The 19,527-nt window shown below is 33.9% G+C and overlaps 1 protein-coding gene across 1 annotated transcript in view; it reads left to right on the top strand.

Annotated features, from left to right (window-relative positions):
• LOC106132378 (CUGBP Elav-like family member 4) overlaps positions 1-19,527 on the top strand; it is a 467,880-nt gene that overhangs the window by 295,313 nt on the left and 153,040 nt on the right. The window contains exon 2 of the mRNA XM_060947645.1: positions 12,680-12,728. Within this exon, the coding sequence (XP_060803628.1) occupies positions 12,680-12,728 (49 nt within the window). The remainder of the gene's footprint in view (positions 1-12,679; positions 12,729-19,527) is intronic.

Here is a 19,527-nt window from a genome sequence, read left to right as displayed (position 1 = left end):
TTTTGCTTCCTACGTTTTATGAGGGCTCCTTTATTAAAATTTATAAACACATAATGCGCTATCAATAACTAAACGCCCCCTTGTTCAGACAAGTGTGTGTTCATGCGTTTTAATATGTTATTTATTGTTGACTCGCTTTTACCAGAATAAGAGGTAGCCTATGGCCTTATCCAGACTCTTAAAAATACATATAAGTACATGATATTTAAAGATAAATTCAGTAGACAGTGAGGAAGTAACAAACAAACGAACAAACTTACTTTCGCATTTATAATATTAGTTGGAATGAAACAACATATTATTTTAGAGAAAGATGAAGAAATCGATGTTATAATCTGAATACTTACTTTTAAACTTTCGCCTATCAAATCAAATATTACATATACTAGCAACAATTTATATATATGTTTCTATATATATACATATGTCTATTGGAATTTTTGTGAGAAAGTTTGTTTAAATAGTAAGTCAAAGTTTGCGGAGGTCAGACGAGAGTCGCTTCGTGTATAAACCTGACTTACGTGAGGACGTAACCGGGTCTAACTACTGAAGGATAGATTTTGATTAAAGTTTCAAATGTAATAAAAATCTGTTATAAAATAAAATAAAAAGCACTCTTTTAATTTGTATTAATGCACTCCAATCACACATTAATCCAAGTACCTATACCTTGATAAGAAGAGTTAGATAAGTGTTATACATACATTCATGTATATAGTCTACGTCTATATCCTTTGCGTGAAAAACAGAGAACACAGTCTTAAAATATTGCATGACCACGTTCAGCTGTAAGGCTTAATGATGAAACTGAGACTCAAATAGAGACAATTGCTAGCCCATCGAGTATTACTATCATAAATAGTTAACTTCTATTACTTCGAAAAACCACACGTTCAACCTTTCAATGTAAATACAGCTGATATAATAGACCGTTATAAATTATTAACAAAATTCCAATTAACTTAGTTTTCGATTCAAACTGGACCGCGTACCTTTTCATCTGATCAACTCATGAATAAATATCGAGTAGTGACGTGGCCGGAGTCGATTTATTCGGGGACGGAAAACGTCATCCGATTACTATTCGATCATTCCAAATGAAGGACATTTATAAAATATATCTTATAAAATATAATATAAAAAATATTATAGATTTTATGGAATTGTATCGAAGCTTTTCAAAATACGAATTAAACTAAACTGTTAGCTCTGTTTACACCGTAATGGATGAAGAGGTGATCGCGTATGTTATGTAGTAACATTATTGAATTGATAGTACCTAATACAAGACTTTTATCTTTCTTTATATGAGTGCCATCTTTTACCACCTTTACTTATCAAATTGGGACAAATAAAAAACTTTGTGAAGGCTCTCAACAAGGATGGACCAGCATTCAAATACCTGCGAAGTAAATTTCCACGTATTAGCGACACCAAAATTAAAGAAGGAATCTTTATCGGGCCTCAAATGAGAGAGATTCTAAAGGACCAAAACTTTGATTCAGTTTTACAGGGCTTTGAAAAAGAAGCATGGGAATCTTTTAGAGCAGTCGTTCATGGGTTTTTGGGCAATAAGAGAAATGAAAATTATGTTGAACTTGTGAACAATCTCCTTCGAAAGTAACAACATATTGCAATGTCCCTAAAAATTCATTTTCTTCACTCTCATCTTGATTTTTTTCCCTTCTCACTGCGGTGCTGTAAGTGACGAACATGGTGAACGATTCTATTAAGATATCTCGACAGTGGAAGAGATACCAGGGCCGATGGAAAGCGTCAATGTTAGCGGACTACTCTGGAATTTGAAAAGAGATGTACCCCTAGCAGTGATTACAAAAGACAAACGAAAAAGAAGAGAAAATCTTAATTAAATACGTTATTTTTTTTTAATTGTAATATTTCCAATTTTATATAAGTAAAAAGAAAAAAATAATAGTACTCGTAAATAATTATTATAGTTTTTTTTAATAAAATGTTTTGTGCTTAACAGTGTTACTAAAAGCCAAATTTTGTATATTAGGTAGGTACCTATATTTCCAAAATAAGAGCTAATTGAAAAAACATATTCTTGTTTTCCTATTCAGTAACCTCTAAACAATATAAAAATAAAGTATTCAATTGAAAGGCATACAAAAAGTTACATTTTGTAGACCAGTGTAATTTCTGTTTAGGTTTGAGCTGCGCGTTGAAACTGTCAATCAGTCAGCATTTACTTTATGAAACTAAGGTTATATTTAAAAAGCAGTCCACCGTCATATTTTATATAAACTTTTCGAAAATAGGCTCTCAAATTGCTAATGTTCGGAATATAGATATTTTTATTGAGATAGCACTCGGTCGTCTGAGGCAATGAAATAGCGATTCGTATAACATTATGTTGGTAGTCAGCTCACGTGCGAAGGTGGACACATATGATGGAATAACCCAGACTGGAGGTGGAATCTTGATGTTCGAGACAGTAAGGTGACCTATAATATAGCGGTTATTATAGCTTTTTCACTTAAATATCGTTTAGAGAAAAGGTCAGTAAAAGTTACCATAAAACTATTATTATGTAAAATACTTTAATTCCTTCTAAATACCTACAGGAGATAAAACTTGATAATATTAGCCTTATTATATCGCCGTTACAAATTAATATACAAACACTGTATGACATGTGTAGCTAAAGTAAATGAAAATAAATAGTGCCCTTCAAACGTAACACGCGGTCATCCACAATCCTCGCGGAACTAAAAACGTAACTATGAACCGATGATGATTTATTTAAAGTACCGTACAGACGTACGGATCCCTTATCTGCCACCTCGCGTTATCTTATTGCGTGTTTCCTAAATAATTAATGCAATATAGGGCATCGATTGTGAGGTGACGGGAGGGAGCGGGGCGGGGACTGGGGTGCGGGGGTGCGCGCGGCGCACGCACGCTATTGGCTGTCAAGCCTGCGTGAGTGCGTACCTCCCGCGTGCGTATCGCGTCGCGAGCGTCAGTCGCGATCCAACCGCCGCACGAGCTAGACGTACCGTGTCGCGCTGTGAGTAACGTACGAACGCGTCCGCTCCCGCCCGTCAATAGAACCTCATTCAAGTTTTCTTTAGAGCTGAGACTAATTTATCTGTCCATATGGTTCATCTCGTAGATATTTTGCGTTCAGCGAAAGTTGAATATCCACCGCCTATTATTGTAAGTAAACATTGAATAACGTTTTAAAAAGTTTTGAAAGTGACTTTTGTTTTGTTTGTTCCTGTTTTGTTGTTGTTATTATTTTTTCACTTCTCTTCTTTTCAGATTAATTCAACCGTTTGTTCTGAATTGTTGACAACTTCAAATCTCTCGTGTCAAGCACATTCTGATCATTGTTTATTTATGTTTGTGCTTGCGAATTGTTTGTTGAAGTTCATCTAAGATCCCATTTACATTTTGAACTTTAATTTAATGCAACAATTATGTAATATTTTTACAACAATAAATGTTTATTTTTTGCAATTTTCTTTTATTTCTCCCATGCACATTTTATGCACATTATATTTGGCCTTTTATAATTATTATATTATTTCAAAGCATATATCGTTATTAATGTATGGAAGAAGTTTTAATTAGTGAAACTAATTTCAAATGCATATAAGCCATTCTTTTAAAAATAAATAAATCTTTCATTTGTAACTTTATAATTGATGCTAAGATTGCCTGCGGTTTATAAATTTCATTATTATCCAAATTAATTAAAACACAAAGTTGGTATGATTATTATATGATTTCACAAATAATATGAATAATACGAGTATAAATCATCTATTTACCGAATTAAAATCAGATAAAAAGTAAGAAATTTCTGATTTACATACTCATTACTTGTATCAGATATCCCATTCTGCTGCTGCTTTAGGTATTCAAACTAAAAAGTGAAGTACCTGCTAAAAATAAAAACTTAACCACAGCAAAAACTTTAAATGCCATAAAGAAACGAATACGAATTTATCGCAGAAAAACTTAACCCCTTTCACCAATCCATTTAACAAGAAACATTATGAGTCCAACCCTGCGGCTGCTATTGCCACATCGTCCCATTACACTCTATTGGGACATAATGCGTTATGGATTCCCAAACTGGACCGGGCCGTGTACAGAACCACATAAAAAGTTTTATCTCGCCCCCGCCAGTAAGGGTGAAACTTGTAAAAGAATATCCCTCGTATGCCCCATTTCCCAGGCCGTAGTGTTGGGTAAACTCTTTTTTTTGTTCGGTTAACTTTTTGCCAATATTTTAGAGATTGTAAGAAATTTTGAATGTGACCTTTGGATGACCTAGTGGTGAACTAATTAAAATTTATTAAGAACAGAATTTGATTTTCGGTTATACCTACCTAATTCGTCTACTGGGATAGACTTGCATAATCATAATGCAACACAAGGGAGCAAAATATGAAATCGTTATGTAATAACTATTGTTGTAAATCTTTTTTTCCCTTTACTTTCAAAGGTTTATGTATCATACAAAACCGTAGAAAGTAACTCGTGAAATACGGCAAGAATTCTTTAAAATTACAATCCTCCGCGCCACTTTGTTAGCTGAAGGACAATAAAACGAATGGCCGCATTACATATTCATCATACAATGTCTTTTAATAAAATTAAATGGGCCCTTTCGAAATTCTTTCGCGGAATTTCTCTCTAACCCAAGGGCAGATATTTTATTAAATTACCTACTTAATAAATTCTGGTTGAGTTCAAGGCGTGGATAACGGATTTCAAATTTATGATCGGTTTTACTTCCCAACAAAAGCTAATAATTTGTTACGGAATTTTCTTGTTCGTACCACATCGGGCACAACTTTGCCAATTTTACGTGTTAAAATAATGTACGTTTAACTTTTGTCCGGTTCGCTTTGTATTCGATTAAAAGGGGAACGGGGGACGTTTCATTTCGTGTAGTACGAACGAAATTTTGTTTTGAGTTTCGATGTTGAAGTTGTGCATGTATAATTCCGGCGATAGCAAAAACTGGTAAAATCTAGTCGGCTTTTACTTGTTTGTTGTGATATTTGACATAAATTTCAATGGTTCTGAGTAATTTCTTATGCATAAATAGGCGAACGCGTTGCTGTTGCTCAGTAATTGTAATAGATTTACACGCTATCTAAGCGAGAAATGATTAAGTTAAAACTATACTATCTTCTAAGTTAGACCAAATAACAGACACAGGTGAAGTTTGATAAAATTCTTTCAGTAGTAAATTTCAACAACGCTATAAAACATATCGAGATACGAAACTTCATAAACTTCATAGATATATATTTACCATTACACATCAGCCTTTTCGAGACTATTGGCTCTGTCTACCCCTCGAGGGATATAAACATGATTGTATGTATTTATACATAACCGTTCTAACTAAATCCCATTAAAAATTCAAGAAACGCTCATGCAACTATAGATAAACGTAACCTATCTATCTTCCAGGCGTGTCGCCTTCACGCCGTAAATGGCTTTTGTGGCGATGTCCATTTGTCCGAAATGACTCAATACATTTGGGTATTGTTGTCGGCCCGTAGCCTGGCAACCGGTGTCATCGCGGTGTCAGTATGTCGTGGGCCTTACGATTTATCCAAGATGACAACCCTGTCTGAAATGTTCAGTTCGAATGAATAAATGTTATTTTAAAGCGCCGTCGCACGTTTTCTGAATTTGAATTTTGTTTTTTTTTTAATTATATAGAATATGATAAATTAACGAGTTTTGTTTGTTGTGGTACTGGAATAAGTATTGAGATTGCAGAAGAATACACCAAGCCTGAAGAACTCGACGAAACGTGTTACAACAACTCTAACAATGAAAACCGTTACAATCTGTCAAACCTCCGGTTTAACAAAATTCGTATACCACCATTGGAATTTTTCATTAAATTGTCAACATAACTATGTACCACGCAAAATTTGTCTGATTAACTTAATCATCATAACGTATCCATTTCTATTTAAACATACATAAAATCACGCCTTTTTCCCGGAAGGGTAGGCAGCGACTACATCTTTCCACGATCTCTGCATACTTCCTTCGCTTCATCCACATTCATCCCTCCCTTCACAAGGACGTCCTCAATTTGATCAAAATACGTTCGTCTAGGCCTTTCCACTTCTATTCCTATCTTTGTTATAAAATTTACTTGTGCATCTACGCTTATCCTAAATGTAAATTACATTAACTCAAAACAACTGTAGACGTAACTTAAAACTAAATTTAGTAACCGTTAACGTTAATAAGTTTCACAAAGTTATAACAGAAAATCCATAAATTTAATTTGAGAATTACCCTCTTTCATAACTAGAGACAATACCTGTCCAAGTTGTCAATAGGCGGTTAAGTTTCCCATTAATGTAACTTCGATTTGCGTAATGCGTATTAAAATTTCTGTAATTATTAATGAAACGACAGACAACAAAGAACTTTTGTTTGAATTGTATAATAGTTTATCTATACTAATATTAGAAAGCTGAAGAGTTTGTTTGTTTGAATACGCTTATCTCAGGAACTACTGGTACGAATTAAAAAAATATTTTTGTGTTGAATTGACCATTTATCGAGGAATTAGAAGCGAAGCGAAATAATTGAAAATGTGAAAAAAACAGGGAAAATTATTCATCCTTGAGGGCTTCAATGATGCCCAAAATAACTATTCCACGCGGACGAAGTCGCGGGCAAAGCTAGTTAAAACAAATATGTATATAGTCACGTTTATTACTTACGGTGTAGACGAGCAAAAACTCTTAGAAAGACATGTGATAGGTTGCTAGCCCATGACCTAAAATAAGAATCTCAAGCTTTTTAAACAATTTCTTTAAATAATTAAATAAATACTTAATTAAATTAAAATTGTAAAATTTATTTCACCAACACAAAAAGGTCTATATAAAAAATTTTGAACATAATATAAAAGTGGGTTTTTGCCTTAAGTGTGATATCTTCTAGATGTATATTAAGAGGATGTGCCGTGTGGTTCCCGACACTTTGGCATAGGACTAATCGATATTGATCGATATATCGATAAACATCCAAGACTCGGACTATTCAGAAAAAGTCCATTTATCGTCATGCCCTAGCCGGCATCCTAACCCGGACCTACTGTGTCACATACAAGCGCACTACCGCTGCGCCACTAAGACTGTTATTGCCAATAATTAATATTAATTTTACTTCAAACCCTAAACACATAACACTCCTTTTTTGCCGCATTAAAAGACAACTCAGGCATGTTTAAGAGAAGTCATTAAGAGTCTTTTGTGAACACGGTCGCATCGAACTGAAACACACGAAAATAACATAAAAGCGCTCGTTAGCCTTTAGTGTTGCCAGTAATAGTGATAAATTATTCGTCCCACAGATAAACATCTAGTCGCGTGTTGCTAGTATAACTACATTCGATTGTTCAATTAGTTTTTATGCAATAATTTAAACGTTATCGTGATATAAGTTTCTTTTTTTTTTAATTATTTAGTGATTAAATTTATAATGATAATGACGAGCTATATGTATTGTGTAATAATTGACTACATCGTGGGAATTTCGGGAATTCTTTTCTCGCTACGCCTTCGAGCTTTGAAGCTTATTGCTTATTTAATAACCCATAGATAAATAGTATTCTAAGTATTTTCAGCAATATTGGATAATTGAAAGCAGCTTTAAAAAAATTCACTCCATTTCACACTTAAACTTTTAGTAGCCTTCAAGACACCCATTGGAAATAGAGATGACCTGATCTAAGCACTATTCCTAACTTCTTATAGTCACTGATTCCTGTAACCACACGGTACACGGCAATTTTTAGCAATTATTTTTAATAAATACTTTTAAAAAAAATATTTTACTATTCTGCCAGTTACTCCCAAGTAGGCTGAATACCTAAAGTTTGTAGGTGGACTATTTTCAGCGCCCCGCCCACAATGCATCGCGCATATATTTTTGTCTCTTTCCCACTCAGTTTCAGTTAATTTCCCTGTGCAATTAATGAAATATTTTATTATGAAAATGCACAAGTATTTTTCGTTTCAAAATATATGACACAAATATGAATTTTGTATTGAAATATGTCTGTAAAAAGCTGGGTCTGACGTAACATGTGAATAATGAAAATATTGTACATTAGTTTTATTTGCAAGAGCGTATAATAATATATTACTCTTTAAAGCCGTAAAATTATCAACATTGAGTGAGAATGTAGTAGATATTTGCATCCAAACCAAACTTGCTACGAGATTCGCTACGAAAGTGCTACGAAGCTACTGGTAGTGCTACGAAACATTATTTTCGTATAATAATAACATTGATTTTCTTTGTTAAAATAGTTTGATAGTTAATTATTTGCGCTATTTTAGCTCATAATTTCTTACTCACCTATAAAGAAGTCCATGGATAAATTTAGCGAGATTCTACTCTCCTCTGAACCAAAAAGACAGCTTTACCAAAAGAGGGGTAAATAAACAATGATATTTCCACAGTGTAACAAAAAGTACAAGTCATTATTTAAACACCAACAAAAAATAAAACATCTTTCTCTCTCAGTATTGCCATGCTCCGCGCGTCTTTTCTATTGTATAATTAAGCCCATGGGGGCTTTTTTCAATCTTGACTTCTGGATCGCATTACTTGCGTTCTGCGGTTTGGGATTTAAAATGGCCGGTAATTCCTTTACGATGTTATACTCATTTCTTGACTGAGAAAAACACTCCTCTGGAAGAATACTGATTGTTAAACCAACTTTTTTCTCTTCAGCGAACAATGTGAACTTTTGGCCGGGAACCAAATGAAAAGCTTCTTCTAAAAACTCATCAGTGTGATTAGTTTAGTAGTTTCACTCATTATTGTTCCAAAAATAAAACTTTGTAAATGGAGAACGTTTCAAAAAAAGACATATCTCTTCCATGGATATAAAAGGCGAGTAAAGAATAGGCTAAGAAACTTAGGATTCTTCTTATAGGCGTTGATCTAGCAACCTGTCACTATTTGAATCTCAATTCTATTATAATGCCATACAGCTAAACGTGGCCTTTCAGTCTCTTCAAGACTGTTGGCTCTGTCTACCCTGCAAGGGAGAGACATAAAAATATGTATGTATGAAGAAGAAAGAAAAAAAATTGAAAATATTTTGTATGCCCAACCAAAATGGCTACTAAAAAGTCTTTTTAAATAAACAACGTCAGGTCGGACCGCTAGTCGATAAATAATGGACGTATTCCTCCCCTGCGACACTTTCAATGTTACGAAAACGACTGTCTGAAAGACTTGGGCACCTCATTCTTATTCGGAGCGGGGCGGTACTTACGTAATCATTTAGCACCTGAATCTATTCGGTCCAATCTGACACTCGTAAATCTGAATGACAGAGAGAAGCCTGATCTGGAAGACAAATAAATAGTACTGGGATTTCATTCATTGCTTTTTTGACTATTCGATAACAATATTCTTTTTGGTTTGTACTTTAGGAATTTAGTTCATAAGTTATAGTTAATAATATTAGTTTTTAATCATTGTGCTAATTAATCCGAATGACAAAGAAACGCCTGTACTAAAAGAAAAAAAATTCGAACAAAACAATAATACTAAATAAATTTATTTTCTCTCATACAACTTTCAAACATCGAATACCTTCACTATGATAAACAAGACAAAGCAGAACTCCCAGTGGTTTACAAATATGTCCGATTCCATTGCAAAGTTAGTTCAACTGCAGCCGTGGAGCAATTAGTCCAAGGCACAATTGGATTACCGCTCGCGGTGAGCACTCGCTACAAGATGATAAATGATAGTACAGACAGCGCAATCGCATTAAGCGACATTAGCGCAAATTAGAAATCGCTATGAAATTATGAGCGACTGCAATTATTCGATAATCCGGATGCGGTGGACTTGTGTGAGCTCTGTTGGTAAATAGTAATGATTATTCATTATAATAGTATGTTAAGATATATGAAATACTTAATTTGAAGTTAAACATGCAAAGTAGTTTTGCCATCATACGATTTGAGATCTTATCAATCAAATCAATGTTATTTGAAAAGAATTTTGGAGTATTTTCAAGAGAGCAAACTCCCAGGCAAAAGCCAGCAATTTATTAAGTATAGGTAAAGTATATAACAAAGTATTAAATATAGGTTTTAAAGAAAGAAACGTGATTATAAGCGTATTTATATACCACATTACATCAACATAAAATATTATTCTTTCATTTTTATAAAACGAGTCATTGAAATTGGCCAAAAATAAAATAAAATTGGCTGGTTGTGACGCAACCATGCGAAATAAAATGGTTGAATCAACACCTGACTCGCACCTTTAGAAAATAATCAACATTCCTGCCCACAGACAAACATTTAAATAGACTGGTTAAAATGTTACCTATGTTTCTCCATTTTAGTATGTAAACTTTCACGCATTTCATCTCAACGTTGACTCATATCAGCATATTATTCCTGGCGTATGTCTCAACCGCATCCTCAACTCTAATGTTTGGGCTTTGCCTAGAATCACGATACTATATTGGATAAGTGATAAGGTGAGTCAAGTTTTTACACGAGCGACTCAATCTATACTCCGTAACCATTCAGGGAAACCTAAACCCGTGTTGAATCATGCCTGAATATGCAACCTTTTCCACAATTTTAAATAAATAAATATATACGGGACAAATTACACAGATTGAGTTAGCCTCGACGTAAGTTCGAGACTTGTGTTACGAGATTTGACGTTGAGTTAGTCAACGATACTATATTTTATAATAAATACATACATTGATAAACATCCAAGACCCAGGCCAATCAGAAAAAGTTCTTTTCCCATCATGCCCTGGCCGGGATTCGAACCCGGGACCTCCAGTGTCACAGACAAGGGTACTACCGCTGCGCCACAGAGGCCGTTTTATATTAAAATATATCTAAATCATAAACAATAGTTACGTCAAAAATGATATACTCATAATGAACCTGTAATAATCATAATTAAAAAATGATTGTATACGCACTTTCACATACAAAAGCGAGATAAGTTTTTTATCTCAATAAATATAATCTATGTTTTTTTTACTTCTCTAATTTTGCCAAGCTAAATTCTTTTTAATTTATCGAACATTGCAAATACCTGTAATATTTAATCTATCTTAATACATGTCTATGTTTTCTCGCCCTAAGCTGCATTCGCCATTGAGTTAATTATTCAAACCGTCAACAACTCGTTTATTTCGGAATACATTAACGCCAAAATTAACTGTTATTAAACTTCAGTAGGCCGGAATAGAATTTATGTAAATGTGTATTGTCATTGCTTATCATTTTGCGAGTGGAGATTGACTACTGCGGATTGAAACGCGAATTTTGAACAAAAAGCCTGTTTATACACAGGTTGGGAATGTACATTTTAAATCTATTTGGAAATAGAAAACAGAATTGTTGCAAAAAATTGTTAATTTTTTTTCAGTTTTTATTTTAGCAATTTTCAAATGATCTCTAATTTAACAATCCAAGTATGCTCTGATCTACTGCGCAGATTGTAAAAGAAAAAAAGGTTAACAAAGTTGAAATTCATTATAAGCCATCCAGCTGAACGTATAAAGAAGTGATGTTTGCATATAAAAAATTATTTTACTAAGAACTAATGAATAGTATGTTAACATTTCTCTTACTTATTCAGGATTTTTTCAATAAAGTAGTATTTTTACGTTCGACGAATAAATAAACCCTAATATATACTCGTATCACCAATAGTTTAGCTCCCAGACTCGTTTTAGGTCAACTACACACGGTTCTGATTAAGCCATTTGCAGCACACGTAGCAAAATAACGTGTTTGGACATGAGCCAAGCAAACTTTCAGCTGTTAGTCTAGAGTGAGACTTAAGGTAAAATCATTGCGTCTTCCCGACTAAATGTCGCGACGGAAATACTAAAGTTGGATTAAATTGTCAATAGGTATCTTTATTCAGCGTTGATTGTTTTAACTTTATATTTGTTTGGTTAAAGTTTCTGAAAGGTGTACTCGTAATACATTAAGACTAGCTTTAACTGTTTCTCTCTTATTTTAACGTGTTTCCACTTTAGTAAGAAGGGAGCCGCTTTTTTCCATTAAGACTTCATCTTCGAGTTAATTGATGCGTATATCATACTTGGAGACGTAAAATCAGTAGGCAGCCTACTCCCATACCGAAACATTGAATTTTCACATTACTTAGTTCTCCACGGTGTTTGTTCTCATATTTTAGATTCAAATGCAGTTAAAATACAAATTAAGGATAAATTAATAAGAAGTACATTATCATCTATACCTCATCATCATTGGCACGTTAAGCAATCATCAATCATCATCACTGGCACGTTAAGCGCTAAGCCTTTGTTCCCGGCTGTCATCACTAAATGGCAATCGAAAAGTCACGTCAAATGCCTTAAGGCTGCCTGAATAAAAAAAAAGCTACTACATACATACATAGTAGTTTTTTCACGATTACGTATATTTCGTTTACAGGGTAGACAGAGCCAACAGTCTCACAAATACTAACAGGCCACGCCCAGCTTGGCTTAATGATAGAATTGAGATTCAAATAGTGACATGTTGCTAGCTCATCGCCAAAAAGAGGAATCGCAAGTATATAAGTCTATACTATAGAAATATTGTAATAAAAATATTTCTTTCCTTTTCAGATGAACCGAGCAATACAAGTGAAACCAGCAGATAGCGAGAATAGAGGAGGTAAATCGATCAGTTTCATCACTTCCACGTTTTAATGACGGCCACAGAGCACAGCACTCCTAATTTTCCCTGCTCTGTGGTAATTGGCTAAGTAAAGTTTACAAAACCTACATAGTTTCTATATTTTTTTAAGTTAAACTAAATTTGAACGAGACCTTTCATCTTTTTCAGTGTATTCAAAGATTATCGTTTATGATACAATCTTTCAGTTTTCATATCGTGAAGTCAGTTTCTTAACAGGTATTTTCTTAGTAAAACGCAAAAACAATAGTCTACTCGAAATTTGACGTCACATAGACGGTGACACAAATTATTTATTTATGAATAAACAAACACTATCTAAATCACTGTTGAAATTATGGGACAGGCTTTATTTTTCTTAAAAAAAAAATATTTCTTTCCAAAAAATGTTAACTCAGATAATTGACTGACGTCGTCAAGGAAATTCAAGCTATAATTCAGCTAAGTAGTCGGGCGTCAACAATTTTATACCCACTTGGAGTAGCGTATTATGTTAATGCAACTTGTTGCTTTCGTAATGGTCGGTGTAGGCTTTCCCTAAGATTTCATTTAGATTGTAGTGGGATTTACGCGTTATTTATTAGGTAGAGAATCGAGTTCCTTGATATTTGTTTTTTCAATTTGAACTCGTGTCAATTTACAAAATGTTGTAATTAGAGAACACACGTTTAATAGTATCAAGTAAGAATATATACCTGTTTTAAATAATATTTTATTATGTGTGAAACATTTTAAGTGCATTCCCTTTTGCATTATAAACTTGCTTGAATGATCGTTTAAGTACATTAAAAGCATCATTTATGATTCATTTTTCATGTATTTGTTTTATTAAACTGATGCGTAGGTGTACTATATTTTCAAACAAATCTTTTCCTTTCTCTACACCTACGTTGTACTGCCTAAATCAAGAAAGAACTATTCTATAAAAAAAACATATTTACATCCTTGCAACATTAACGTGTGCATAAATAATTAACAGCCCTGTTTTTATTCTGGGTTTACTATTTAATACATACATATAGTCACGTCTTTATCCCTTGCGGGGTAGACAGAGCCAACAGTCTTGAAAAGACTGACAGACCACGTTTAGCTTTTTGGCTTGATAATAGAATCGAGATTCAAAAAGTGACAGCTTGCTCAAGCCTATCCCTTAGTCGTATTTACGACATCCATGGGAAAGACAGGGAGTGGTCCTATTCTTTTTTTATTGGTCCCGGGAACCACACGGCACTTTAATAATAAATCCGAAAAGCATAACCTTCTTAGAAAGTCATACAAAAGTTAAATCAGCTTAGCCTATTCGGGACCGTGACGTCTTTGTTTCACCGATGATTAACTTTATGAGATGCGAACTCATAATTTATGAGACTCCCTTTGATCGTCGGCCCTTTAGCCTCCTTTTAATTCACCCCTCTTTTTAAGAGGCTACTATGATCCCTGTCATAATAGGCTTTCCGTCTTATGAATCAGTATAATGTTTAAATAAAATTTCAACTACGTTTAACGTTACAATATTAAATTAACAAACATTATCTTTCAGGGTTGAAAGCATATTTTCATTTGAAATTCAGTACATGTAGGTAGCAATATACTTTAAAATTAATAAAAGAAGTAGTGAGACTGCGCAGGATTGGTTAAAAAGATAAGTTAATATGAAGAAATAAAAAAGGCACCAATGAAAGAAAGAACAGGACCACTCCATCTCGTACCCGTAAAAGGTGACTATGGGATAAGCTTATAAACTTGGTATTCTTCTTTTAGGCAATTTGCTAGCAACCTGTCCCTATTTGAATCTCAATACTATCAAATAACTAAACGTGGCCTTTCAGTATTTCAAGACTGTTGGCTTTGTCTACCCCGCAAGGTACTTAGATGTGATTATATGTAAGTATGTTAATACTAATAAGAAAAATCTCAAACTTATGAGCCTTTTCCTTGATTGAGTTTTACAATGTGCGCGGGAAGAGAAGAAACAAAGAAGAAGAAGAAGCAAGAGAGAAAAAAGAAGGTCAGGACCAGCATGGAAGAATCAAAATTCCACCTCCCCAACCATCATCAAACACAACCCAAGTCCCAATGGAAATGTAAACTTAAACAAGGAATAACTAAAACTTAGTTCTGAGTGATTAAACTTCAAATGTACCGATTATTCAACTCGAATGGGTATCGATTCACACTAATATGAGTAACTCACGGTACAAACCAATTCCTTTATCGATACCGGGCTAATGGATTAACTATTTAATATTTCATTTCAATATGACGTTTTCCGAATAGGTAGTGTAAATATTCTCTTATTTGAGGCTATCCTATTTTACGTTAGCTGCTGCCCGCGGGTTTGTTTCTGTAGGAATTTCAAAATGACCTACGTCAGTTGTCATATTTTAGTTTAGATGTTGTTACTGTTAGAGAGGTAGGTATTCGCAATTCGAATCAGATAATCCTAAAGTTTCTTCTATTTCGTTAGAAAAAAATTACTCTTACGACCTCTCTGGAAAGAAGCCCGGGGTACGCTTTTGACCATGATTCTGGGTTGGGTAAGGTTTTTACACGAAACAACTCCCGTCTGACCTCCGTAACCATTATACTTAGTCCATATAAAATTACGGTCCACTTCTATAGATATATATATATATATATATCATATTTTACTATATTTAACATATTTCACTATATATTACACGCTGCATTAGATTATTTAGTTTATTTTATTATATATGCCTAATCCTTTTGCCTTTTAAGAAATGGATTCTTAAGTGCCGAGAACCACACGGCAGTTCTATTCATGACTAAAGACATGATTACATGATAGCTGGCTCTCACTTAGACTTAAACTAAATTACACGACTCAAACGGCACGCTATGTAATAGTGTTGTGACTAATTGATGAGAACGTATCGATATTTTGAATAATACAGCGAGGTACTACGATGACGTTTGACGGCGGTGTCGATGATTGGATTCGATGTCTATAAGCGATGTATATTGATGAGCTCGGGGCTTCCTACAGACAGTTAAATTTCCCATCTCTATATATAGTGACTGGAACACTCACGAAGAACGTAATATTGAATGAGTTGATAGAAAATTTATAATATCAATCGATAAATGTTATAATACTTTTGGGTTACGAAGGGACTGACAGACAGCGTAGACGAAAATTGACATGTAAGTATGCTCCTTGACAAATGTAACAGAAGACTAGGAGAGGATATCTCAACCAATGTTATAAACGCAAAAATTTAATATTAGTATATTTATATAACACTCAATTAACGTACACATTCAAAAATAAATTGACACGTAAAGCTAGGAGGCAAAAAGAATGGGCCACAAGAGTTTAAATTAAAAAAAAATCCCATCAAATGGGATTTGCATTATGTAACTAAATTCACAAGTAAGTAATAAAGACTTTTTTTCACTAATTGCCACATCAAATTAACTACTTGTAAAGTCGTTGTTGATAAGTTTCACCGCTCTATAAACAAAAGCAAAGAAATCGCCTTAATACAAACAACATGCCTGTTCACGTGAAAATATAAATTACAAAAAGGTGTAACCCTAATTTCCCTAAAACCTCACACTCGATGGCAATCGCACAATTTAATTTCCAGTACACTACTTAAATATACGACGGGCAATATAGAGTACAGAACGTCTTTTCAGTGAGAGCGCGCAGTCTCGAAATTTGTAAAAAAAAAGTTAACGGTAAGTTCTAAAATATTTACTTGAGCAGTGACTTGAAAAAATGAATATTTTGGCTTCAAGTTTTCTTACAAGTAGAAATTTATTAATTTCATTTGATTATATTTTATAATAAATTCAAAAAATCTGTGTACCTATAGCTGGAGCGATGATTCGGCTCGACTGCCACCAAAGGGAATATCTTCCACCAGGCTAGGTATTAAGCCTGAGAAACCGCGGCTCGGACAATGTTGTGACGGAGGTTGTATATATGCTCCAATCCGTGAAATCTTTGCTTGCGCGATTTAGACTTTTCGCTGTTTTTTGACTGAAAGTGTCGCGTGATTTTATTTTTGTGACTTGTGGCGTAGATTTCGTCATACCTGTTTTTTATGTGAAACTAGCTCGAACGTCAAAAGCCCATTCTGGAAATAAGTAAATAAGATATTTTATTTTTAAAACTTATATTGATAATAAAGATCCAAAACCCAAAAAACTTTTTTTATCCCGACTTGAAATTCGACCCGAGATCTATTAACTCAAATAAATAATTTTCTACATTTTCATATAGTTCTAATTCACGCTCTAAGCACAACGTGAACTCTAAGCCAGCCACAAACAAACGAATTACTCAACAAATAAACTAATTGATGTTGGCACTCATTAAAATTACGTTGTAAATAGCAACACGCGAACAATTCTTTAGTAAATGGGCGCCGTAAAGTTTGTGTGAAACGAAACGCCACACGAATGATTCGGAAGGTACTTCAAACTTTCCCGGTTGAATTTAACGCGCGTAAAACTGGTGTTTGAACGGATTTATGCGTAAAGTCACAATCAATTATAAAACTACATTAAAGTCTTTAATATGTAACATGACTTAAATACCGACAATGATTTGATATAAATTTTTTAAATAATTATTATTTAAAATATATTCTAATATTGCTTTATTTTTGGAAAAGAAATGTGCTGATTCTTTTTACAAGCAGAGTGTAGAAGCCTTATATAATCTCGGGATTCATCCTAAGTCTAGCAATTTGCCACTATATATCTTTATTTTATCATTAAGCCATGCAGCTAAACATGGCCTTTGGTGTCTTGTAATTATTGGCTAATTGACTGACAGACATATCAACGCACAGACCAAATATGTAGCTGAGTCCAAGATATTAAGATTTTGCCACCTAGACTTCATATCAATAAGTGCATCTAAAAAATTCTTTACAAAAATTCCCACAGGAACGAAAATTTCTAGTAATAAATACGAGAAGTGACGATAGAAAAGACATGCCAAACTGACCCAAAACGCAATATCGTTCTAATGAAGCCCACTAAACTACTAAGAAATTATACATGGCGTCAACGCGCGCTGACCTAACATAGGCATTATTAAATAACTGCACGCTATTAACATCTGCTGCACGTCCCTTGGCCGTTATTACCAGCTAAATAGTTATTTAAATTCAGGGTGGGCCCTTCTTAATGACAGTAGTTCAAACGGATTGGGAGGGAGTGATTCGAATATTAGAAGCCCTTAAGAGTATAAGATTTGAGCCTGATTTTTCTTTAATCTCATTAGCAATTTTCGTTTTTTGGGGAATTGTTTTGCTTTTTGGGAAAATGTATTTTTGTAATGGTATGACCTACTGACCTGGATAAGATTTAGTTTGAATTTTTTAATGATTCTCTTGCCGCACAGACGTAATTATGTAATAGGCATAACTATATGGGCCTTTTTTATTTAGGCAGTGGATTAGCAATCTGCCTTAATCTCAATCCTATCAGCAGTAGCAGGTCAAGAGCTGATCAAGGCTCCCAAGTCTCCCTGAAACTATCTTCTATCAGAGAATAAAACGTTATATTATTTATGAACTAATTTTTAACTATTCGTTTTACCTTTTTGTTGGTCGTACTCTTTACCGTACCTATCTTGATGATTTCTTGATCCACACCACACTATTTCCAGACATTTTCTTTCTTTAAAAATATAAGTGGATAAAGGACGCAAAAAGAGATTAATATTTTTTTAATAAATACTAGCTTTCGCCCGCGGCTTCGCACGCATTGAACTTTATGTCCATATTTGCAAACATGGAGAAAATTGTTTGCAAAATTTCATGGAGGCCGTGAAAGACAAACAAAAAACACACTTTCACATTTATAATATTAAGAGATATGAATGGATTGCGTATTGACGAAGTCTGAGAACAACGCTCGTGGCAAGCGAAAATCACTGAAACTAACGCTAAAGTTTGTATTGAATAATTTACTAAATATTTGATAACAATTTCGAACTAAGTTTTGATTAGATAATGAAGACCTGACAATTTTGTATTTAAATTATTAATAAAATGATGAAATTTTTGTGTGACTGAGACTAAAAAATATATATCAATTGACTAACAGAGAATTCCCACGGGAATAGGAAATAAACGTGATATTATTGAACGTGTGTTTCCCGATACTTAAGAATTGAACCATTCAATATCTTTCCCATGGATGTCGTAAATGGTGACTTAGGGAAAGGCAACGAATTTGGGATTTGTCACTATTTGAACTTCAGTTCCATTATTAAGCTATACAGCTCAACGTGGCCATTCAGTCGTTTCAAGACTATTGGCTCTGTCTATCCCGCAAGGAGTATAGATGTAACTTAATGTATTTATGTATGTTAAAATATGATCTATACTCTATTTAACATACACACACTTGGAAGAAAAATTATTACACAGTAATTCTTTTATCTCACTCTCTCTCCCCGTCTGATACTTACTTATGCGTTATAGTGCCTGTGATTCATCAATAAGGTCTAAACTGATAATCAGCTGAACATGTTACACTTAGCTACGACCTGATATGGCGCATACCTTTTTTATATTGGACACGGTTCACTAATTCTGATGTGAAAAACAGATAAACACACATACAAACACAAGTATGTTTATATGAGTTTTACTTCTAAGGCATCACAGAGAAGCTTAAATGAGCATAACCATAAGTGTTACATACATATAATCACGTCTATATCCCTTGCGAGGTAGACAGATCCAACAGTCTTGCAAAGGCTAATAGGCCATGTTCAGCTTTTTGG

The sequence above is a fragment of the Amyelois transitella genome, chromosome 14, assembly GCF_032362555.1.
Source record: "Amyelois transitella isolate CPQ chromosome 14, ilAmyTran1.1, whole genome shotgun sequence".
NCBI classification, from domain to species: domain Eukaryota; kingdom Metazoa; phylum Arthropoda; class Insecta; order Lepidoptera; family Pyralidae; genus Amyelois; species Amyelois transitella.
The sequence above is the reverse complement of the archived record's forward strand: the minus strand, read 5'-3'. Positions and strand labels throughout refer to the sequence as shown.